The sequence below is a fragment of the Sitophilus oryzae genome, unplaced genomic scaffold, assembly GCF_002938485.1.
Source record: "Sitophilus oryzae breed Bouriz unplaced genomic scaffold, Soryzae_2.0 scaffold_1188_pilon_pilon, whole genome shotgun sequence".
Lineage (NCBI taxonomy): Eukaryota > Metazoa > Arthropoda > Insecta > Coleoptera > Curculionidae > Sitophilus > Sitophilus oryzae.
The window spans coordinates 9322-35962 of record NW_022145824.1 but is presented as its reverse complement, the minus strand read 5'-3'; the positions used below and the strand labels follow the sequence as shown (position 1 = coordinate 35962).

Genomic DNA, 26641 nt, shown 5'->3' with positions numbered 1-26641 from the left:
TCTATCTAAATTTTAAATATCATAGTCAGAAATAGTTTTATTATTTATTAACTGTAAAAATGGTATACTTATAAGTTTTATCAAATATTGTGATTTACTTTCTACCTTGTAGTCAAAATTTATTTTTAATAAACTGTAAAATATATATATTCTTATGTTTTATTAAAGTTACTCTGATATACTAATATATCAGTGTAACTTTAAAACTAAATCCTTTGAAACCAAATATAAACATAAAAAAATATTTACAGCAGAAAAGGCGAAGGCGCTGGGTTAAACGTAGTCTCTACTAAGAACACGGAGGGGCGCTTTGACCCAAAATTTTACTATTAAGTTTCATATCTATCTTAATAGAAGATTATTTTCTTTTATCTATGGTCATAATCATGTCATGATAATACATTGTTACCTAATGACAATTAAAAAGCTTGTTTTTTTATTTCTTGTTATGCACTTGTTCACTGAACACTATAGGTGTCTTTTTTAACACATTTTTTTTTCAATATTAACGAATGTGTACAGTCAACTTGTATACAACTTATTTTTGTATACCGGGTGTTTTTCAAAAGTAGCTGACCCCCTATGACTTTTTTATTTTTTCAGATAAAAAAGAGATTTGGTATGTTAGTATATAACATAAATCGGGGATTGATTGACATATTCAATTAGTTTCGGTCACATCTTGTTTCGCAGAAAATGACTACAACTTTTGGATTTTAAATTGTACCGTATTGTAAGGTATATTTTACTTTGCTTGATATGAAATGACATTTCGAATAGATAACATATCATATGTCGACTTTTGACATTTTTACTTAAAACAAAAATACCAATCTAGAGTGTCATGGCTTTGTTAAATCTACTAATTTTTAACCAAAGAGCCTTGAAAAAATAAATTTCATCGTTTACTGCTCGTAGTGTTTTTCGTGTCTTTTCCTGGCAGATTGAAAAATGCCATTTCTGAAATTCAGCACAGAAGTAGCAGCGCCTGACGCCCCAATTATGACTTGAGCACAAAAACGAAACTTACAGTACCGAGCAATAATAATCCCCACCATGTTACATGGAAGCGAAACCTGGGTACCGATGCCGTAACACCGGCATACGGACGAATTAAACAAGTTGCAACAGAGACACCTTATACAACTGTTAAGAATAAAATGGTAACCACAATGTCTCAAACGTATCGGTCCTTGAAAAAACTAGCTACGAGAGCGCTGAAGTCATGATTACTATATCCCGCTTAAAAAAACCGCCTACCTGTTCTTTAGAGTGGGCTTGCAGACGGTAAGAGGAAACCAGGAGGACAACTCAAAAGGTACAACGATATTTACGATGAAAACTTAAAGGGGATAAGCATGCAGAATTAGTGGGGGGAAGCAGCGAACAATAAAACGTAATGGAGAAGGATTGTAAATTCAGTTAACAACGACAACCAATAAGTAAAAAGGCAACTGAGGTTTTTGAATGTCCGGAGAGGGGAAGAGAGATAACATCACGTATCGGGCTTTTTAGTCACAGGAAAACTCCTTGCGTAACCATCTTCTGATGCGTATCGAATACTCGTCAGCGAGTAATGACAGTACGTAAATAAAAAATGCCCAAATTGTATGTTTAATCATAACTCACTTTTTTCAAATGAAACGAGGGTGGCTCATTACCAAATTTGGAAACAGCATTTTTTTACGAATCGTTCGGTACCACATACTTGGTATTTCGAGTTAAATCGTTGTTATATTTATTTTCGTACACTCTAGATTAAAATTTAATTTTTTTTTTAAGCAAAGGTGTCAAAAGATGGCATACGATATGTCATTCTATCCGCATTCTATCCGCAATGTCATTTTCTTTCAAATAAAGTAAAAAAATACCGAGTGTACCATTTAAAAATCAAAAGTTGTAGTTGTTTCCCGTGAGAACAAATGACCGAAACTAATTATTGAATACGTCAATCAGTCCTGATTTATGTCTTAAAAACTCAAAATCTCATTTTTTTATCTCAAAAAGATAAAAAAGTTATAGGTGTGAGCCACTTCTGAAAAACACCCGGTATATTAGTTTTAGTATAAATTGTTTAACTATATTTTCCTCTGTTCAGCTCTGAAAATGTGCCGTGCAAACGTTCCAAAGAACATAAAAAGAAAAAGACTAAAACTCCTCCCGAAAAGTTTTCCGCTCCGGCCGAGATGACAGTTGTAGAAAATCCCACCGACGACAACATTACTGGTAATTCACCTTCTCCGTTTTATTTACCACCAATTTTCTTGATAACGGGACTTTTTTTACTACACGCACCAATACCTTATCCACTATACTCTAAATCACCACACTTCCAAATCACATTGAATGAAACAAACTAAATCCTGAATGTAAACGGAAAATAGTGGTCTTAGGTCTATCTGAAACCGTGAGGGCAGTCGTTCTGGGGGCTTTAAGTCTGGCGCAATGGGGGCTCGCTCTTAAGGTAATTTAAATTCGGACGTAATATGGCAAAATTTCATTTGATGTTTATTAAACATTGTATTAATTAAGATAACAAACTGGTCGTTACTTGATTATTAATTAAAAACCAATACATAGGTGTAGAATGTCCGGCTCCCACGACTGAGGCCTCTGAACCAGTTTGCACTGCTGTTGTAGCTGCACTACCTGCCTTTGCAATAGGTAAATAACTATTAAATATGACCATATCTAAGCACAAAATACTAAAATTAATTGCTAAATTTTTATAAAGAAAATCGATAATATTAATGCAGAATCATGTTAACATTTCTTAACATTGGCAAAATATATCACACATGGTGTAGATATGTGTGATCAAGAAAAATGGCGTCAAGAGAGAGACACCTTTAGGATTCTCACGGATTATACTTTTAAATGTATACAGGGTGGTCCGAATTGTATTCGGGAAACTTTGGCAGCATATTCTGCAGATAAAAATAAGTAAAAATGTTCGTATAAATGTACTAATCGAATGAAAAAATCGAAATAAAAATTAATCCCCTAGACCCTTATCTTAGAAACGAAGCAGTTTAGGATATAAATTTATAATTTTTTGGCACATTTTTATCTGCAGAATATGCTGCCGAAGTTCCCAGAATACAATTCGAACCACCCTGTATAATTATAATCGGTAGATTTTTCTGAAGGCAATTAAGGCGTCTTTTATTTTTCGATCGCATTGTTCATTTAAAAAAATATTTATTTTTAAATTTTCTGTTTCGGAAATAAGTTTTTTTAGGAGTCTGAACTATTGTTGGCGGCGACTATAGCACTAAGAGAAGTGACTTTAATAACTTATTATTCAGATTTTAATAAAAACAGTAAAGCGAGAAAATAATCATTAATAATGAAAAATGATTAATTAATTTGACAATAGAAGACCTCAAATATCAAAATTAATGTTTGATATTTTAATACGAATAAAAAAATAAATACTATCAATAGTTATAATAACTAAAATCTAACAGTCACTTAAAGCTCGATGCGCTAGCGCGAAAATTTAAGTATATACAACTCTGTCTTTGTTTCCTTTTTGTTCTTGATAGAAACTAGCAGTAACGAGTTAGAAAATATACAAGAATCCACTATTTGTATGGAAGAGGATTCCATAGTTGAAAAGGCCGATGATGAATGTGATAAGGAAAACCTCATTCCTTGCAACAATAACGAACCGCAGACTTTAAGTCATTTCAACGTGAGTTAAATTAGTATAGTCTTAATTTGTAGTCTTCAAAAATTGTATTAAAAAAATTCTTAGGAAGGATTTTGCTGCGTCATATCCATACATGATGGCGCGGTGATTTACACGACACCTAGTTTAACCAACGTGCTGGGATTTCCCAAGGATACTTGGACTGGACGATCGTTTGTCGATTTTATCCATCCTAAAGACAGGGATACCTTTGCCAGTCAAATTACCAATTGTTTAGCTTCACCTTTAATGGATGCTGAAGGAAAACTACGAGGTACCTATACATATTAGATTTGACCTCTTTTAGTTATATCATACATATATTTAATTTATACCAGTTTTATTTTTTAATGATTAAATTGCGTAAAGTAATTTGCTTTTTGCGCTAGTCTTAAAAAAGACAAATATTTTGTCTATTTTATCAGAAGTGTTAAGTATTTTTTTTTTAATTATTAGTTAGTTTAGTATTAAGAGGTGGTAGATCTGATCAAAAGAAACATGTTTTTTCTTCGCCATTTTTACCATTTTTAAAATAAATTGAAAATAACCGAATTATTTAACAACATTTTGAGAACCGCATTTATAGCAGAATCCTCAACATAAAATCTATTACCGTGTCTTCATAAATGTCTATACTCTTAGTTTTTGTTATTATTTTTTTTGCTAAGTTTTTTTTTGTTTGGCAGACTTTAAAAACAACCTCTACGTGTGCCTACGACAATACAAAGGATTAAAATCCCCCGAATTTGGTATTGTTAATAAGCAAGTATCTTATCAAGCCTTCCATTTGACCGTCACCATCAAAAGGATAGAAGAAACCCAAGACTTAAAATTCTGTAACAACAATCATGGGATATTTCTTGTAGTGATAGCTGTACCTGTACATAGTTCCTATAAAGGTAAAACAAAATTTAATGTTTATTTACATCCTTTCATATTTTATTTTGTTATTAGTACCAGGAGAGAAGATAGTATCAGTTAAATTCGGCATACGTCATACCGCATCAAGTATATTCAACCATGTAGATTCCGAAGTAGTCAGTCATTTCGGATTCTTACCTCAAGACATGCTAGGAAAGTCAGTTTTTGACTTTTACCATCCAGAAGATATGCCGATTCTAAAAGAACTTTATAAATCAGGTACTGCTCTACCTATATATTGAATACAAATACTTACTATCGAATATTTTAGTGATAACAACGTGCCATAAAAAAGGATCGGTCTTCCGCTGTCATCCTCATAGATTTCTAGTACAAAACGGCTGTTTTGCGATGATCGAAACTGAATGGTCCAGGGTAATGAATCCATGGTCTAAAAAAATGGAATTCGTAATACGCCTACAACGGGTTCTTCAAGGACCACTCAATCCAAATGTTTTCGATACTCCTAGCGACGAAGAGTTCAAAAAAATTCCTGAGGAAATTATCAAACAGGGAAAAGAAATTCAAATTGAAATTCTCAAAATTCTCAGTGAGGTAAGATACTAAGATAATGTTTATGATTTGCGCTTTCTAAACACAGAAAATCGTATCAGAACTACGAAAATTCAGATTTTTCAAGGGAAAAGGCAAAGAGAACTAACAAAAATGGCATTTCAACTAGAAATATTCATAATTTTGCTTTTTATGATGCACACTTTCTATTTTTTATTTTTTTATTTTATAAAATATTTATAGAACTGAAAAATCGTAAGTTCGAAATATTACTGAATCGGTATTCTATCTAAAGTCACAATAATCTTAAAGTAATTCAACACTTAAAATATCTTTCCAGATTTATATATTTTACAAAAAACCAATTATTATGTAAACGAGAAATAATTCAAAATAAACACAAAAAAATATAACAAACTAATCGCATAGAATTAGTAATTGTTATTTTAAGTTGAAACCATTTATAAAATTAATGCATATAGTCTTTTATCGATCCTTGAAAATCTAAAAAAAATAATCTCAATTTAAAACAAAACTCATTATGGTATTCAATAATTTTTGGAACAAATAAGCTGTTCTGTTAAAATAATAAAAAATAATAATGAATGATATTTTTTATGAGTTTTAATTCTATATAAGAAATACATTAAAACTGACTAAAAAATCAAAATAAGAGCAAAAAATGTTGTCTCAGTATCATTACCCATTTTCTGATACATATCTTTCAATCGGCAGGAAATACCTAAACCAACCGATATCGCACAACAGGAAGTGACCAAGCGATACAAAGTTCTGGCAGATTTTATGGAAACACTTACGAACGATGTTAATCCATCAAAACTGGAAATTGAATTACCTCAAGATCTCGATCCAACGATATCCGTAAGTTGTATACCATATTAGTAACTTAAGTTATAGTATTTCGATTAATAAAAATGGAGGTTTGCAATCTTCAATAAATAAAATGCATAGGAAAATATCCGGCTATGTTACTAATGTTACATTAATTTTCATTCTATTTGTGTCTTAAAATTAGACTCTTCCTTATAAGAGTAATAATATAACAACCTTCATATTGCAAATTAATAAAAAAAATAATGACAGTTATAAAGATAAAGCATAAGGTAAAAAAAATGTCAGTAATGACATAATTTTTGTGGTTACGATGAGCATTTCTTAAATTTTTAGTATGTTGATTTTGAGTTTGTATAATAAAAGATTTATAAATTTTCATATTTTTTATATACTTATGAAAGATTTCACATACCATTTTTAAAAATTTATAATATTATGTAGGCATGTACAGGGTGGGTCTAATTCGACGCTTTTAAAGGGAAACGCCCTTTTTACAGGAGATAGACGAAAACTAATATCGGTGTCTGGAGGTCAATTTTTATCAAAAACACGATGATGAAAACCTCACATCGATATCTGTTACTGTTTTGAAGTTACTTTTTTGCTATGGAAATTTTTCTATTTTTATGAAAACATTTCCAAAGCACCTTTTTACGTAGAATTTAATGGTTTAAGTAAAAAAAAAAAAATTAATAATTTAAGAGTTATCAAGAGAAAAATTGATTTTTTATTTGCGACGCCTTATATATTTTTAATTAAATGAAAAGAACTTATATAATAATAAGAATATAGCACACTTGATATTTTGTTATAATCCCCTTCGAAATAAAGAATTTTTAAAATTCGCTTCTTTTAACTAGTAGGCTTTAGACCCCTTATTGATGATCTGCCCCTAATGGAACTCGAAAATATATTTTTCCAGCAACACAAGGTACTGCCTTAGAACGCTGAAGTTATCAGCTAACTTTTGTAGCCAATTTCGAGAATAATTGATTAGCTAACCAAAATCCCAGCCATTGGCCGTTGAGGCCGCCGGACTTAGTGCCTGGGTTTTTATCTTTGTGGAAGAATATAAGGTTCTTATTTTTAAATTACCTATATAATCTAGACAAGAATTAGAAGTACTATGCGAGGATATCTTTCACCCCCCATGGAGTTAATGAATTCCGCGAGAAATATTCAAAAACGGTCCCGTCTGTCCATAACAGAAGACGGTCGACATGTCGAACACCTGTAGCAAAATCGCATGTCTTGGTTTGCTATTAATTTTTATTGTTATTAGATTTTGTTTAAATGTGTTGATGTGGTTATATATAGTTTAAATTGTTATAAAATTCTAAATCTCTCATTGCAAATATTATTTTCGTTTTAATTGTAGCTCACAGCTACAATTTTTTTGCATTACAGTTGGCACGGTTCAAAGCCTACTTATTTAAAGTGGGCGAATTTTTAAAAACTCTATATCTCGAAGAGGAATCGAGCAAAATATCAAATATGTTATATTTTTGGAAAGGTAATTTTAAATTATTTTCAATGAATTAATAAAATACAGGATATCCCGTATAAAAAATCAAATTTTTTGTTGATAATTCTTAAATTATTAATTTAAAAAAAAATTATACTGAAACCATAAACCGTAAATTCTACGTAAAAAGCTGCTTTGGAAATGTTTTCATAAAAATAATTTTCCATAGCAAAAAAGTTACAGCAATTTGTTGAAAATGCACATTTTTGAAAAACATCCTGTTCAACGGTAACAGATATCGGTATCAACCTGTCAACGGTAACAGATATCGACATGCGGTTTTCACCATCATGTTTTTGATAAAAATTGAGCTCCAGACACCGATATTAGTTTTTGACTATCTCCTATAGAAAAGGGTGTTTCCTTTTAAAAGCATCCAATTTGACCCACCCTGTACAGGTTGAGTTTTCTGCAATGAAAAAGTTAACAAATTTCGGTTATTTTAAAATGGCTTCCTAATTCCATTATAGTTTATTTTAGACAAAAAGTTTTCAGATAAAAGTTGTAGGTCTTTAATGAGACTCTGTCCTCCATTTTTTTTCTAAAGCCTATCATTTTTGACATATGAAACAAACATATGTTTTTTTTAATGGAAAACATAGTTGGACATTGACTTCATAAAAAGCATCATTTTTAAATCTTTCCAGCGATATTACTTTTTTTTTCGAAAAATTACTGAGTTACTACACTATATGTGAAGATTGCACGCCAATATGTAATATCCAGGAAATCTACAAATATTTGTGTTCTTGGCTTGTGAACTAAATAAGTTGATTTTGTTGATTCTTATCAAAAATACAACTTAAAACTTTAAGTCAAAATATACCAATAACATTAACGATTTTTAGGAGAGAGATTCTGTGATGTTGGGGGAGATATCTCCACACCACGACTATTGCGACAGCAAATCCTCGTCGGAGACACCTCCGAGCTATAACCAATTAAACTACAACGAAAACATCAATAGGTTCTTTCAAAGCAACCCTAAAACAACCATTTCCGATGAGAGCAACTCCCAAACCAATACTATGGATACCGATTCTAAAAACATCACAGATTGCGTGGGAACTACTCAGTATGTCAAATTTTACTCTTGATATTGATTTCGATTTACTTGTTTCATAATCACTTTATAAACTTTTATCTTATAATTAATTTATAAGTACCAGTTTAATGACTAATAACATAACTTCAATGGCTATGGGACCCACTTTTTTATTTTTCCAATTTGCAATCATTATATTGAAGAATTTAGAAATTTATTCCAGTTGCTTATTACGTAGAAAATAAATAATTAAAACAGCAAAAAACAGCAGTATTTAATAGAATAACAATTCAAATAAATATTTAGATTAAATAATATTTAATATACAGGGTGGCGCACCTCATTCACCTCGGTTGATTATACGAAAACTGAAAGATGTAGAAACAAAATATTTATATCTCTCTAGTGGTATTTTCTGGTAAATCAAACACAATTTTAGTAAAATAAATAAAATATTGAAAAGCGTATTTGTATTTTTTTATAAATTTCTTATTTAAGGAGTAAATATAAATCGATATTATATAAATAAATAATGCGATTTATTTATATTATAATATGTATTTCTTTTTAGAAAATGTCTTTCACCAGTGGAAAATAGTGGCGCATCTAGAACAGGAAGTGCTGGAAACCTCAGTTCGGGAAGTAACCCCAATTTGGAAAGTGGTACAACTAGTGGAACAAACACATCTAATAATTCATATAAACCTCCACAGTTGACCGAATCTGTACTAGTCAAGTAAATATCATCTTTTCTTCTAAATTTTATTATAAGATATGTATGATAAAACTATTTTATGTAGAAGGGTAGTCATTCATTTAATTACTACGGAAAAAAATATTTTTATTAAACTATCTTTTTAAATTAAAGTTTTATATTATTTCAATAATACTAATTTTAGACATAACGAGGATATGGAAAAAATTTTAATCCAAAGGCACCGCGAGGAAAGATTTCATAACAAAGATGCAAAGAAATGCCATCAAAAATTAGAAAAGCATGCAAATGAAACATTAAGAGGAGACGAAAACCAGGTAAAGATAAATTGTTTATTTAATATTTATCGGAAATTGTGTAATAGAATGACGTTCTAATAAAAGATTAGCCTTATTAACCTCATAAGAAAATGTTATATATAAATCTAGATATTACCCAACCAGATAACCAAACTAATAATTTACTTTTCAGCAAACGCATGGTGTTAAACGAAGCGGATCGCATTCATGGGAAGGTGACTGTCACAAGATGACAAAACATCATGCAAATAATAATAATACCCAAGAATACTGTAGACGTAATCAAATGCATCACTATACTGCCACGCATCAGTCAACCAATCAACAAGACCTGCGGCGTACAACTCAGCCACTTCAAACAGAGGTAAATTATGAATATTCCCACTAAACACAGTGATTGCAAAAAAATGGCAGTCAAATGCCATGGCAAATGGCAAAATATGACAATAAATAAAAGAAAATATTGAGTTACCGAGAAACACTTTATGTGAAAAATTGACCCCATCTGTTACCATCTTTTGGCAGTCACTGTATAATAACGAATTCTGAAACTAACGAGAAAACTTTCTTAAAGTAATAAGTCTAATATAAATGAAACTTCTGAATAGATGCATGAAGTTAATGCGTGGCCTCCTTTTTCATTAACCAATCAATCCACCAATGCAGGCTTAAACGGGACAATGGCCATGAATACAGGGATTTTCCCTGTATATTACCTCCCCGCCTCTGTCCAACAAAGATCCTACGTTGAACCACTACCTCGATATCAAGGTAAGACTAATAAAGATTTTTTAATTACTGAAATTAGGAGAATCCTTAAAATTAAGTTACGCATGTAAAGAATTGAACCGCTGATCTGTAAGTTTTGAAACTCCTTTTTGGTCCTAACCCGATTATAAAAACAGTATCTAGCGATTTGAATCTACAACACTAGAAATTAGTTTTAAAACTCCACCATCCTATCATTTTAAGGCAAGAGAATAAAATCTCTTGGCACACTACTCAATTCACACCACTTAGAGGTCTGATATCTCGTAAGTGTGGATTTAGACAGTCGCTAAATCGGTAAGTCATTATATGGCCGAGGACCGCAGTTCGAACTCCGCCTAAACAAAATAGGTCCCGTGCAGATTAGCTCTAGCAGCAAAAAGTAGACATTAATTTAAAATACTTTACTGTTTTATTTATTAACGTTTGCAGTGCAATACTTGCCAGCAAATGTATTCTACAACACGATGTTTCCAACACCACCAGTTCTCTGTCCAACAGTACCGGTGTTTTCTATACCGGTCACCGCTGCTCCCACAGCTAGACCAGCCAATGCAACTCCACCAAGGGTAAGAAACCTGTACAGGGTGGTTCAATAATAGAGCTATAACTTGGGACCCGATAATGACAGAACTTAAGAAACAAATAATATTTATATGTATATCAGTAAAAAAAGATATCACTGTAAATTAATTCCTAGTTCGAAAGTTGGTTTTATTTTACAAAGAAATAAGTTGATACAATTGGAATGCATACTTCAAAATATTGTGAAAAAACTGTATAAAACTGAAAAAATCTAATTGAGTTATTTTATTTAAAAAAAAATTACTGTAGTGTTAATACCAAACAAACTGGGAGTATTTTAAACAAAACACTACATACCAAAAATATTAAAAAGAACTATTTCTTACTTTCAAACTTCAAGTAACTCCCTGCATTTATTATTATAATTATCAATATAACTTATGTACAAATAAAATAATTTTAATATTGCACAGGAGTAAATAAAACAAAATATTTTATTAATGATAACACTGAATTTTATACCTTAAATTTGATTAATTTTAATCTTAATTTTTTTAAACCAGTACCTTTTTAAATTATCTTTCTGCAGTACTAAAATTTATTATTTGCCTATCATCTGATGGTAATTTTACTGGTGTATAAAACTCTCTGTCTGGGCACCGAATATTAACTATAAACTGTGGTCTACAGTTAATTTTCCCTCGATTTTTCCTCTACCTAACTTCAAAAGAAACAAAACACACGCAATAACACGAATCAAAATGCATCATCTTCCAAAACGCAGGTCATTTCACATAATTTGACACAAATTATAACCTATAATTTGGCAAGATTTTGACAAGCCTCAGAAATCTTAAGTCGAGTTCATACGCATCTGCGTCCGTGCATCGTTCATCGTTGCGTCACTCCAACAATATTAAAATATGATCTGTCATTTTTGAAATAAACCAATATAACTTGATAAAAACAACAACAGACGACGCACGACGCATTTACTTATAAACCCATCATAGTTAACTTAAAGAATATTAGAATTTTTTTTAGCGAAATAAATAGATACTGGTATCTAAGATTGGTATGGACGTCATCTGCTTTTTTTCTGTCATCCTCTGTCGAAATCCATTCGAAATCTTACCTGAGAAAAAACAGAGTTATTAATATTATAAGGACCTCAATAAATTGCACGCTTAAGCTTAATTTTCATGCGTCCGTTATCGGATGATACGATGGTCCGATGGCGCTCTGATTGGTCATAGCGTTTGCGCGCCACTTTTCATCCGTAAATTTTTTACTCCAGCCGGTCGACGAAGAAAGATCTTACGATAACGGACTTTTTGATACTTATTTGACAAATTTAATCTAACCTTAATAAAAATATAATAGTACAAGAGCTACCGTCAGGAAAACGAGAATTTTAAGAAAGCTGGTTCTTTAATATGTCTTTTTCTATGCTCTCCTGACCTAGCGGCGAGCCGTCTGGCTGCGGTTTACTACAGCGCATCACATCTGGACAGGCTATCCCATTTTCGTTTTTTATGGGATTTCTGTTTATAAGGGTAATTAAAATAACTTTGGGTGCACGTCATCAACGATATCATGGGTCGTATTATGATGTGCAACCAAAGTTATTTTAATTTCCCTATATGTATAGAGTTACAATGATGCGATTTTCACATTACTTTGCTACTTTTTTATGAAACTAAATATGCTACACACAGGTTTGTCCTCGCCTCCTTAGTTCCTGAAATACAGGACGAACTTATGCTGCGCAGTAGTGAACAAATGTTGAATACAGATATGATGCGCACTAGTAAACGCAACGTCCACCGGCAGCCAGACGGTCCGCACTCTGTTCAGAAGAGCACAGCAAAAGATATATTAAGGAATCAGCTTTCATAAAATTCTCTCTTGGAAACGTTGCTAGCTCTTGGACTATAAGTAAAACAGCGAAATCGGTACGGAAATGAAAATATAAATTGACACCAATCACAAGCAAATCGTATATCCGATGAACGGAGGCATGTAAATGCAATAAATTTGAAAACTTCGTAATTTTCTAACCCATCGAAGTCTTTAAATTCAACCAATAAAATTAATATCGTATCATCGTATCGTCGGACAAAATATGCATGAAAATCAAGCTTTATTTCTTCACGTCATTTTTACATATTTTCCAAACCAAACCAAACAATTGGAGAAGGACGGTCAATTGTATTTTTACTTTCATATGGTGATATCTCTTTTTTAGAGCAACCGATTTTAATTTCTTCGTAATTCGTATAAAAATATGCGTTGTTTCGGGTTACTCCAAATTTTTATAACACAGAAAAAATGACAATGCAAACATGAAAATAATTCTCATGTCTAAAATGTTAGTAAATCAAAAACCTAGATGTTTTTTTCTTATGTTTTATCACTAGCTATTCCCCGGTCACATCCAGCGCCCTGATTTAGAGGGCCACCATCTAAATATTATGTGTAGGTACCCCTTGATTTATATAACTTATTTTTTTAGATTCATCCGGAAGTTCAACCTGCTACTGACATGACCCGATTTGACATGAGCTCAAATACGCAGACGCCAGTCTGTCATAGGCCTTCCTCTCAAGCGACTTCCGTTAAAGCCGAACCAGGAAGTAGGATGGGCTCTATTGCTTCCGCAAGTGTAGCCAATAAAGTAAGGCTAATAATACATGACAATATTTCTGTGATCGCAAGGAATACGTTAACAGTAAAAATATGAGCATATTTTTTAGTTGTAGATAATCTATAATGAGGCAGAAATACAGCAATTAAAGTTCATAGTTCTTTTAACTGTAACTGACCTGATTTACTCAAACACGTTAAAAATATGGTCTTTTTAAACTTTCAACTATTTCTTTCTAACATAAGTATTATATGTCTTTGGGTAACGAAATCGGATTCTATTTTTTATACTATGGTGTTTGATGTTTACATAAAACTTAAAAGTGGTTAGTCAATCTATATTTTATATTCTATTTTCTAGTCTTATAATTTATTGCGACATAATAAAGAAAAATTACTGTAATATGAAATATGTTTGTTAGATTTACTTTGCCTAATGTAACTCAAACAGAAATACATATTTTTCCACAATGTTTCAAAATTTGATCAAAAAATTGGCCCTCCGTATCTTTTTAAATATTTATATAATAATTTAAACAATTCTTTGACTGAATCTCTGGGCTATTGAAAAATTATTTTCGTTATTTTCATCTAAACCCACTTTTTGCTTAATGTTTATTTTTGCTTAAATCAAAATAGTTGTTATTCCCTGCGATCAAAGATATACCGGGCGCATCTCAAAAGTTGCTCACCCCTATAAATTTTTATTTTTTCAGATAAAAAAACGAGATTTGGAATGTTAGTATATGTCCTAAATTAGGATTGATTGACGTATTCATTTGGTCACTTCCTATGTCACCAGAAATGACTACAACTTTTGATTTTTAATTAGCACCCTCGGTATATTTTTACTTTTGATAGAAAATGACACTCTGGATAGAATGACATATCATATATCAACTTAAGACACAAGTGTATTTTAAATTTCAATCTAGAGTGCCATGGCTGCGTTAAAAACACTAATTTTTAATCAATGAGCATTGGAAAAATAGGTTTTATCGTCTAATGTTTTTCGTGTCTTGTCTTGGTCGGTTAAAATATGCCCAAATCGTATTTTTAATCATATCTAAATATAATAAACATAATTTTTTTTCAAATGGAACAAAGGTGGCTCTTTAGCATATTTGGAAAAAGCATTTTTAACGAATAATTTGGTACCAACACTTCATTTCAAGTCAAATTGTTGTTATGAACCGCATGTTACAATTTCAAATAAACCATATAGGAAAATGTCAAAAGTTGACATATGTCATTTTAAGAGTGTCATTTTCTATCGAATAAAATAAAAATATACCGGAGGTGCCACAAAATTAAAATTTGGAGTCATTTCCGGTGAAACAGGAAGTGACCAAAAATAATTGAATACGTCAATCATTCCTAATTTATGTCATATACTAACATACCAAATCTCGTTATTTTATCTGAAAAAAAATAAAAAAGTAAAACTAAGGAAAACTAAGTGAGCCACTTTTTGGACGCACCCGGTTTTCGGTTTATGTTGTGCAATATTATTAACGGGATAAGTATCAGTCAGGCGATTCCTTGTCTTATTTTTAGGCTATGTCCGAGTGTTCTCGAAAAGACATGGGACTGCTTTCGGTCTGTTCGCCAGGTACGCCGGTAGTCAGCCCGCCCGATGGAGAAACGCAAGCGGGACAGTACAAATCTGAATCTAAGGTTGCCAATTCAAGCATCCCATTCCTTATTGCATATCGGCCTGGTCATTCTAAATCCGTGGTCTGTATTTTAACGCGTAAAACAAAGATTAACAACAGCCTACATATAACGTGTAACCAATTGACAGAGATAAAGGCACAAAGAAAAGCAGAGTTGCCTGCAGCTACATACGTGGTAGCCTGTTGCTACGTGCAGAAGCCCTCGATTATACAGTCACAGATAAAAGTTCGTATCATATGAAACTTTTTTATTTGACTGTGTGAATTTGTCTTAGGCAATAGTTTAAAATGACTTAAGAAAAGTTTGCCTGTTGTCCCCAGATATCTGTCAAATTTGACCCTTTAAAGTAAGAAATGGGTAAAAATAGGTTAGCTGGGTAGAACTTCGAAAAACTTTATTTGAAAAAGTTAATTCCATTTTAATTTTATATAGGTGTGCCAATTTTTAGCCATCTAGATGAAAAATAAAATTTTGTAATTTTTAACCAATAGCAGCCGCTTGTTGTAGAAGAAGCAAAATAACTGATGGTAGTTCGTTTGTCAGGGGAAATATTTACCTAGGGGTCATATATTCAGTTAAATTCAGTTAAATTTACTCGAATCTGTTAATAGCTTTTTAAAGAAAAAAATTAATTTACTTGTAGACAAAAAGTGATGAAAATATCACTGAATGACACAAAGTAAGTTCCTGAATTTATGGAAATGGAATCATAAAATTTCTATTCGTACCGGGTGGCCAACTAAGAATTGATGCCGGCTGTATCTCAGAAACTACGTATCGTATAACTTTAGAAAAAAATATTGTAATAAGTAAATCGACCAACATAAATCACTGGAAATTATTTTTTAAGTACGAAATATATTCGCTATGGGGCGCTTCTCTGATAGTCAATCAGAAAACAGGGTTTTTCTCAAAATATGCAGGTGGACAGGTATTTTAAATATTACTATTGTAATCATCGAGAAATTTGTAACTTTTTTGATATAGAGTAATTTTGCTCTATCTCATAAAATAGACTGGTGGGGAAGGCTACAAATTCCCATTGATTACATTAGCAATATATAGACATAAAAATGTATAAAAATATTGTCACCTCGATATATAGAAGAATTATTATAGATTGATTTATAGATTTTCATAAAAAACTATTGATTTATTAAAAACATTGAACTAAATATATGAATACTAGATAAATATTTGAATGATAAACGGGTTCATGTCAGTTTTTTTTCCTTCTATCACGAGAATTGGTGGCTATGGCGAAAAAATGGTTTCATCTAGATGGCTGGAAACTGGTATATTTATGTAGAATTAAAGAAAGACAACTTTTTTAAGTAAGGTTTTTCTAAATTTAGCCACGAAAACCCGTTTTTAGCCATTTATTACTTTAAACGTCCAATTTGATAGATACCCGACGGCAACAGAGTAAATTTTTAATCTATATCAAAGCAGAAACTATCGCCCAAGTCAAATTTCATCAAGTCAATAAATAAAAAAAGTTCCATATGATGCAAACTTTATCTGGGACACTGTATGTATACAGATGAGTTAGATGGGAAGGATATTGAATTAACCAGGTACACAAATAAAAGTTTAGGAATATTGTGTGAAGACTAGGGGTTGCTGGACCAAACCTGCAATATGCGAAACGCATATTTCGGTAAAAAAAATTGTAGTGGACTTATAATTACTAGTGCAAAATCTTTTGCACTAGTAATTTAAAGTCACCGAAATCTGACAACAATACCTCATAGACGAAATGTATCAGACCACTTTTTTTGTCTCGTTGTGACATATTCGATTAAAACATAGAATATTTCCATTATTATCTTACACGTTTAAACCCAGACCACGAGTTTAGGATTAATTACCAGGTCAGTATGTCGCGAAAAGTTTCTGTAGAATTAGCTTTGAAAGGTTGATTTACACGTACTGAAATTATAGCAATCAATTCTAAAAATCGTTCCCAGTTAATAATAATCCATTTCTGTAATAAATCCAGGATTTTTATTATATGTATTTCAAATGTTTCAAAATATAACCACTGAAACCATAATGACTGAAACAAACTTAAAAATCAACATAAAATAATAAAAGCTAAGTTTAAATTAAGTTCCTGGGGAAACACCCAGTCACAATTGCATTGATTGGAATATTTGAGTACAATCTTATCTCCAAAAATAGTAGTTATGCGAGTAAAAGTAGGACAAATAAAATTTTAAAACTAGAAAAAGTAAAAAATATCCCAAAAAATGTTACATGATTCAGTTTTTCTTTCAGTTCAAAGATTCATGTTTCAGTTTCACATATAGTTAGCTATATACCATAAAATATTAAAGGATAAAATTGTTAGTTTAAAATTTTAAACTTTGGATTAATTTTACATTTACATACCTACCTATTACCCTTGTAGAATATAGAATGTAGAATATTTAGGAGGGGAGTTAGTCACCGCGACCTTAAAGATCTGTTATGTGTTCCCCTTTCTTGAGTAATAACGAGTTATAGCTCATCATAGTCTCAAGGCTTTAACAAAAGCCAATATCTGAGACGGCTCCACAGAGGCCAGCTCTCCATCCTTGACATTAGCCGTACCAAAGTTCAAGGCACGAATGGTCGTCGTCTTAGCTCACTAACCTTGTATATATATAGCGCATTACCCTTGTATATAAGGCTATTATCATCAAATAATGCACATTTTAAATATTACCAAAATATAATACAAAAAGTATCTTCCATAATGAGAACGATAACTTTAAACATGTTTATCCATTAGACTTAATAACTTATACGTGTACATCTTCCTTTGCTTACATGGCGATACTAAAGAAAACTAACAAGAGGTGCAATCCAAAATTGAAGGAAATGTACCTAAAAATATCGCCTTGTAAATTTGGCTTTAAATTAGAATTAAATGTTTTTTACTCGTCAAATTAAATAAAACTACTAAAGATTATTTGACTCGTCCAAGTTTAAAATGATTGTTCCTCATATTTTATTTATTTCCTATATAAAGCATGTCTATCTTATTTATTTTCAGATGCAGGAAATTCCTAAACCTAAACTAGGAATTAGCTACAGAAAAAATAACAACTTGGATGAAGAGAGCAGTTGTTACTCTTCCTCGTACTCCTCGTTTCTGAAAACTGACACTGGGTCTGGATCAAATGACGATACCACATCACAGAACAGGACTAGTCGTACTGACGATGTGAGTATATGTAAAAACAGACGTAGTTATAGACTCTGGTATAACTCTCTATCTACCATGTTCTACTCCATATACAGTATCGTATCGTTTTATTGTCTTTATTGAGGAGAAAACTCTATCTAGAATCTAGTACCATACGATGGAAAAAAAATAAATAATAATTTTGGCAAGGTCAAGCCCTAGACGTCATTACTTGGCCCGAACTCTTCTTTAATTTTTAATGGCGCTTACTGCCAGTTCTTAATAATGTTGTAATTTATTTTTATATTGAGAAAAGTGATTTTTAAAATAGTGTAGTTTCAAATTCGAGAAAAAATATTTTTTTGGAAATAGATTTGTGTGTCTGGAAACGTTCTATCCTTTTTTAACCTTTCTATAATTAGTGAATTTTAAGTTTTATATCAATTTTTAGTAAATGACGTCTAGAGATTGACCTCGACAAAATTATCATGTATTGTCATTCCCCAGCCGTTTGAAGCTTTTTTTCAATCATATTCATTATTATTTCGTTTCAAATTTGGCATAAAATTCCCCAAACTGTAAAAATATAAAAATAGCAACAAAAAGTAATTTTAACTTCCCGTGCCTTTGGAGCATATACAGGGTGTATAGAATAAATGCTAAATAAATGCTAAAAATTCTGGCCGTGATTGCTTTTTAGTAACAGAAAAATTCTGTATATGAAACAAACTTTTTCTTTTTACGTTTCCCTAAAAACTTATTTGCTTATACCGGGTGCGTCTCAAAAGAGGCTCACCCCTATAACTTTTTTATTTTTTCACATAAAAAAACGAGATTTGGTATGTTAGTATATGACGTAAAATAGAATTGATTGACGTATTCAATTGTTTCTGGTCACTTCCTGTTTCACCGGAAATTACTACAACTTTTGATTTTTAAATGGCACCCTCGGTATTTTTTTACTTTATTCGATAGAAAATGACATTGGGAATAGAGTGACATATCATATGTCAACTTTTGACATTTTCGCTTTAAAACAAATCGTATTTTAAATTTCAATCTAGAGTTCCATGGCTATGTTAAAAACACTAATTTTTAATCAAGCAGCCTTGGAAAAATAGATTTCAGTGTCTAATGTTTCTCGTGTGTTGTCCTGGTCGGTTTAAAGATGCTCAAATCGTATTTTTAATCATATCTTAATTTTTTCAAATGGAACGAGGGTGGCTCATTAGCTTATTTGGAAAAAGCATTTTTTTACGAATAATTTGGTACCACACACTTGCCATTTCGAGTCAAATTGTCGTTGTGAACTGCATGTTACAATTTTAAATAAACCGTATGAGAAAATGTCAAAAGTTGACATATGATATGTCATTCTCTTCAAGGTGTCATTTTCTATCAAATAAAGTAAACAAAAAACGAGGGTGCTATTTAAAATTCAAAAGTTGTAGTCATTTCCGGTGAAACAGGAAGTGACCAAAAACAATTGAATACGTCAATCAATTTCAATTTATGTCATATACTAACATACTAAATCTCGTTTTTTTATCTGAAAAAATAAAAAAGTTATAGGGGTTTTGAGACGCACCCGGTATAATGTGAACCAAGATCAGTTTTTAAAATAGTTCAAAAAAGTAAGGAAAAAAGTTCAAAAAAAGTATTTCAAAAACGGTTCAAGTTAAAAATTGAAATCTGATGTATGGATCAAGTAAGTTATTTATTATTGATGTTATTTATCAAGTCGTGTTTTTGTGTGGAATAATACTTACAGCTATAAATATTTTATTATCATATAGAGTGTTCAAAGAGCTAGTCCTTTTTCAATGTTTCACTATAAATTTTACTCCTGTCTAATTTTGAAATAAAAATGTTTCTAGTTAAAAGTCAATTTAGGAACTTTTTTGCCTCTACAAATTTTTCTGCAAAGCCAGTTTACAAGAAAAAAAGACAAGTATGTTGTGATTTTGGTTCACCCTGTATAAATAACATTTTAGAGAAACGTCAAATTAAAAATTTTTATATGAAAATCGCCTAATATTTTTTAAAGGTCATCCCGATTTTTTTTTTCGCTCACCCTGTGTATGTTTTATATAATAACTCCATTAAATTATTTATTCATAAATTATCATTAAAGAAATAAAATTTGAATGAAATTTAAGTTTTAATTTATTGATGGTGGCGCCTCCCATACGACGCGACGCAGAGGCTTAGGCAGAGGAACGATAGTTTATATCGAAATGAACTTTAGGGAGTATATGTAGGTTAAATGAAATCATTTTATAAAAATATATACTAGAGTTCTACAGCGTGTTCCCAAAATAAGTTACACATCAAAGTTGTTTTTTTTTTAATGGAACGCTCGTCATTTCTCGGAACACTCGGAATTTTACGTCCGTAGATATTTATTATTTGATAAAATCTAGGTAGCTGCAATATACTCTTGTTAATTTAACAAAAATAAAAGGATATTGATTGTAATATTCAACGGTAATAAAAATATACACGTTTAAAATATATTTTACTTATTACAGAATTAAAACTAAATATACACGTATTGAGTGACAAAAATTACCTAGATGACATAAAATCAAAAGATTTTTTAGTGTTCAAAGGGATATGTGAGATTCTACTTCGAAAAGCAGCCACAATCATTTCCCTCATATTGTCGACAATAGTTGGTCGAGTGGTGTAAACACTGTCTTTAACATATCCCACCAAGATCGTTCTCCTTTGAGCCTCCGTGTCATATATTATGAGATGCGCCATTTTAAAAATGAATAAAATCAGATGTTTTTAACTGTGGACATAAACAAGACATTGATAAAACTTTATGTTCCTTCAGTATTGACGATTAAAATATTCAAATACTAGTTTTCCTTAAAGGACATATTACGACAACACCAAAAATCATACCCTATGAGGAAAAAAGAACCGCCATGGTTGGAATCTGTATCCATGTCTCCAGAACTAATTTATCGATACCAAGTATCCGTCAAAGATCTAGAAGATATACTTAAAAACGATTTAAATGTCCTCAAAAATGTCAATCAGGTTAGTATTATATAAAATATTTAAGCTTATTTCATCGTTTCTTAACATTTCTAAATAAAATTAGGGTTCAATTGAATTTATTTTTTTAGCCAATGATGGTCAACGATCAACTGCATCAACTTTATATAGAAATGGAATTGGAAGGTTTATCTAAAGCACTAACACTAGAGGAAGGGTTTATGTCGAGCAGCAGTAGTGGCGATGACACATCTGCGAATGGCGCTGAAGTAAGTACTTAACCTTACATTAATGAAAAATTATAATAATAATATAAAGATAATATATACAGGGTGCTACAGATTCGAGGTACGAGCATTGGTATCTCGGTAACCGTAATAGATACGAACATGGTTAAATTGGGGCGAAGTTCCGCTTTGGAATGTTCACAAAGATGACATCAAAAAAGTTTTAAAAATATCAAGGATTGCTGAGTTTTTTGGAAAAAACGGATTTTTTTGAAAATCAATTTTATTTTCTCCTGTCGTTACTTTTTAGAAAATCAAAAAACTAATTGCACTTTCTCCACTAGCCACTTTATTAGGGCTATCTGATAGTATTTTTAAATTTCCAAATTAACTGATAATTTATGAGATACAGAGGCCAACTTAATTTTTTTAAATATGGACCTGCACTTTTTATTTCAGGTTTTGAAAGAACTCGATCTCCTGAGTACAACGATATGCCACACTTAATTTTTTTTTTTGTTTTGGACATTTAAACACAATTTATTTAAACTAATTTCAAGTCCGGCCCTGTTTTTTTTAATATTTAATCTATTCATCGTTACAATATTAATAAGCTTTCAAACTTAACAATGACGTGGCGTAAAACATTGAATACAGAAAATCAAATGCAATAATAAAAAATAATATAAAAATAATTTCCCCGGAAGATGGATTGGCAATGGTAGGGCAGTATAATGCCCAGCGAGGGTTCCTAGACCTGTCGCCAAGGGGCGAGGAGGACATTACTTGACATCATTTTTAAAAGTGAAATCAATACATCTCACTATTTACAATAAAGAGTACAAAATACATTCGGAAGTATAAGAAGAAAGTTCAAAGAGCTATAAATAAAATTGAACGAAAAATAAATTTGTGCAAAAGGGTAATCCTTTCGAACATGTAGAGCATTAGAAACTACTACTATTAAAAATAACTACGATTAATATTATGCATATTATTAGATCACACACTGAGATATCAAATTTACAATAAAAAAGTTAAAAATAATATCTTATTGAAATTGCTGACCTGGATATTATTTATTTGAATCTTCCAATTGGCTCAAGTTTCCTTATTCAATGTTAATTAGCGCTGATCAATATTGTTGCGATGAATATAATTAGATTAAATAATTTAAAAAACCAAAGTCGGACTTGAAATTATTTTAAATAATTATTAAATAGTTTTGTTGTTGTTCAGGTACCCAAAGCAAAAAAAAAGTATAAAGTGTGGCATATCATTGTACTCAGTAGACCGAGTTCTTTCAAAATCTGAAATAAAAATGCAGGTCCGTATTTAAAAATATTAAGTTGGCCTCTGTATCTCATAAATTATCAGCTAAATTGAAAATCTAAAAATACTAGCAGATAGCCATAATAAAGTGGCTATGAGAAAGTGCAATTAGTTTTTTGATTTTCTAAAAAATAATGACAGGAAAAAATAAAATTGGTTTTCATAAAAATCCGTTTTTTCCAAAAAACTCATCCTTGAAATTTTTAAAACTTTTTTGATGGCATCTTGGTGAACATCACAAAGCTCAACTTTGCCCCAATTTAACCATGTTCGTATCTATTATACGGTTACTGAGATACCAATGCTCGTACCTCGAATTTGTAGCACCCTGTATAGATCGATGGAAAATCGTCCATTTAAGACCGATTCTCACCTAAACATCGGCAAGTTATTAGCACAGTTACGTTAGCCTAGTGATGTAAAATTATCGGTAATTTATAAAAAAAACAGCTTTTTAAATATTATTTCTTTTTCAAAACTGTAAAAACATTACACAAAAAGGCAAGAACGTTTTTTTAGACTAGTCAGAGTGGTAGAGATCTACCAGCCCTGAAAATATTTGTTTATTTAAGACTCGCCATTATTTATTAAAATAATGTGATTTAAAGCATTTAACACTGATTGGAAGAGAATTCCATAATTGCGGCGCAAGAAAAGAAAACGATTTCTGAAAGCCAGCCGTCCTATGTTGAGGTATTCTGAAACAATGTAAGTTTCTTGTTACATGAGCGTGGTCAAAAGGTATAAACAATGATTTTAAATAAGGCGGTTGGCCAGTTTGTAAGATACGGTAGATAAATGTTAACATATGAAGTTTTCGCCTATTTACCATAGACAGAATATCAAATTGATTTGAATATGGCGTAATATGTGTACGAAATGAGATATTATATGAAAATCTCATGCAGGAATTTTGAAGTTTTTGAATGGATCTGGCAACCATTTGAGTCAATGAAGAGCCGTATACCACATCTCCGTAATCAAACAAGGACAAAATTAGCGAATTGCACAGATAATATTTTGTATTCTGAGGAAGATGTTTCTTAAAATAAACCAAACCTTTTAGTCGCATATATGCAATTTTCAATTTATTTTTTACATGTATATCAAATTTTAAATTAGAATCAAAATATATGCCGAGATTTCTAGCGTCCTTAACTATTATGTAGCATTATACTTTGTCTAATGTTATATAACTAAAATTTAAGTGTACAGATCATTATTTATTAATGTATAATTTTTACAAACCTATGAAAATATGTAATTAATAAAAGATTTTTTTCTAGGGAACAAAAAAAAGACGTTCTTATAGTTCACTGATGATGATATATGAAGAAAATGCACCGTTACCACCTCCAGAAGCCAATTGTTGAGTACTCAAAAAATAGCACAGCTTTACATCGTTTTATAAAATCGACATAAAATTTTATTTATAACAATTGTATTTTTATACGAGTATATTATATAAAAGTTCTTATCTTTTCTACTTATTTTGGTGGTTTTATGTGTATATTTTTATACAACTAATCTGTAAATTTGATACATTTTATATATTAGAAATCAATGTTCTCATAAAAATTCTTATTGTGGTATTTTTACTATGCCTATTTATTTTATTTTAGATGGCAACTAGAATTAACTAATCAACTAGAATTAAGCTAATTTTAAATGTTTATATAGAAATATACTTATTTCTTAAGAGTTTTATCTTATTTTTCAACCTCCAAATTTGTTTCGATATGTTTGCAACCATAAAACCCGGATCCCATTAGCCAACACGCTACGCCACGTGATGCCATGCTACCCCATGTCATGAAGATCTGTGCATATGTTTTTCCATTTAATTACATGTATTGCGTACACACTAGGCAACACGCGACGCCATCCGACGGTATAACCCGCTATGACACGTGTGATGGTTGATTCGTCGGTCCCAGAACTCACCGACGTGTGTCACGGCGTGTTGTTCCCCGCTTGCCTCTCTAGTCCCCGGGACTAGAGAGGCAGTCCCGCAGCTATCTACTTTTGTAGTTGAAGTAGGGATGCCCCAAAATAATAAAATAAATCGATATTTTGAATCGATTCAACATCGGATATAACAAGATAGATCCAGAAAAAATCGGCAACAAAAGATTGATCCCCAAAAGATTGATTTAATAATATCGATATTCGATTCTGAATATATTGGTGTACTGGTATTATGATTATAATCTAATATCGGTATGGGTATCGATACTTCTAGTATTTTCGTAACCCTACTGATAACTTTTTTAACTCCAATAAAAATTTCAGGCGTGTTAACACGTGTTACCTAATGTGTACACCCATTCCCACGTCGCAACATGTGGGATAGCGTGGCATCACGTCGGGTGTTCGCTAATGGGGTCCCGGCTTTAACCTCTTGTTTTAATACATACAAGGTGTTTCAAAAAACATGTGCCATCTCTTATGGGGTTGATTCCTCACGTAAAAATAAGATTTATTTTTCATATCAACATAGGTCCGATTTTGCTTTGTTTCGTATCTACAGGGTGTTAAAGTCTTAATATTTTTTCGATTTATTATAATTTTCTTCCGAGTACTTTTAGCGTTTCTAATGAAATTTTGAGGGTAAAAGTAAATGAGACATATTTTAAAGCTAAAAAAGTGTCGACATATTCACCAGGGACGTGCATATGGGTTATCACTGGAATATTTTTGTAAAAATAGCATGTACGCCACTGACTTTTTTTCACTTGTTGGCGAGATAATGTAAGCAGTTTAATGCCGATTTTGTTTTTTTGTTTTGAAGTTGTGTCTTGATATTTTGCCGATTTCGGCCTCCTAGATGAGTTAAACGCAATTTTATTAATTTGCCTTGATCCAAGTCAATAGCAACCTTTAAAAAATTTAATATCATTAACTCGCGAAAGTTTTAAATAAGTACTAATTGATTCCTCATCAAAAAAATGAAAACAAGTTCCCATAAATGCATAGTTTTAGAGTTACAGGATGTTAAAAATTTTTAAAATTAGTTTTTTTGTAATTATCTTAAATACATTTATTTTTGTATTTGAAATTGCTGTAGGTTGCAGTAATAGTAATAATAACTAGTATTAATAATATTTAATGATAAATTAGGTAAAATCTAATTTTATTAATTGTGATTAATAAAATTGCGTTTATCTCATCAAGGAGGCCGAATTCGACAAAATATCAAGAGATAACTTTTAAATGGCAATAAACGGCCTACACAATTTTGATATCAAAAGAAAAAAAGTCACTGGCGCACATGTTTTTGTTTGAAAAAGATTCCAATGATAACCCATAATATGCACGTCCCTGATGTATTTATCGACACTTTTTTAGCATTAAAATATGTAGCACTTATAGTAGAAATTTTTTAGAATTTAGAATGAGTGGGAGGGGGGTTAATCACTTCGACCTTACAGATCCATTGTGTCCCCCTTTCTTGAATCATAACTCATCATACAGTCCCAGGGCTTTGACAAAAGCCAGTATCTGGGACGGTTTTATAGAGGGTAGTTCTCCATCTCCAATATCAGTCGTACCAAAATTCATGGCACGAATGGTTGTCGTCTCGGCGCACTCAGTGATGAGGTGTACTGGTGTTTCCCCACAGAATCTGGATTCGCCGTTTCTTCTTAGTTTCAATCTACTGAGGTGTTCATTGAGGAGACAGTGTCCTGTTAAAAACCCCGTGACAATCCGAAGATTG

The 26641-nt window shown here is 31.4% G+C and overlaps 1 protein-coding gene across 5 annotated transcripts in view; it reads left to right on the top strand.

Moving 5' to 3' along the window:
- LOC115891578 (period circadian protein-like) overlaps positions 1–24575 on the top strand; it is a 38362-nt gene extending 13787 nt beyond the window's left edge. For 2 of the 5 annotated variants that reach the window (XM_030912069.1, XM_030912070.1), the window contains exons 4-23: positions 2099–2226; positions 2581–2664; positions 3549–3697; positions 3761–3968; positions 4381–4593; positions 4649–4834; positions 4887–5170; positions 5864–6010; positions 8357–8583; positions 9125–9289; positions 9453–9585; positions 9740–9931; positions 10176–10338; positions 10768–10904; positions 13376–13537; positions 15064–15183; positions 18224–18394; positions 21227–21406; positions 21496–21633; positions 24210–24575. In XM_030912069.1, the coding sequence (XP_030767929.1) occupies positions 2099–2226; positions 2581–2664; positions 3549–3697; positions 3761–3968; positions 4381–4593; positions 4649–4834; positions 4887–5170; positions 5864–6010; positions 8357–8583; positions 9125–9289; positions 9453–9585; positions 9740–9931; positions 10176–10338; positions 10768–10904; positions 13376–13537; positions 15064–15183; positions 18224–18394; positions 21227–21406; positions 21496–21633; positions 24210–24296 (3274 nt within the window). In that variant the 3' untranslated portion in view covers positions 24297–24575. The remainder of the gene's footprint in view (positions 1–2098; positions 2227–2580; positions 2665–3548; positions 3698–3760; positions 3969–4380; positions 4594–4648; positions 4835–4886; positions 5171–5863; positions 6011–8356; positions 8584–9124; positions 9290–9452; positions 9586–9739; positions 9932–10175; positions 10339–10767; positions 10905–13375; positions 13538–15063; positions 15184–18223; positions 18395–21226; positions 21407–21495; positions 21634–24209) is intronic. The other 3 variants (XM_030912071.1, XM_030912073.1, XM_030912072.1) reach the window with 3 other exon arrangements.
- The last annotated feature ends 2066 nt before the right edge of the window (positions 24576–26641 follow it).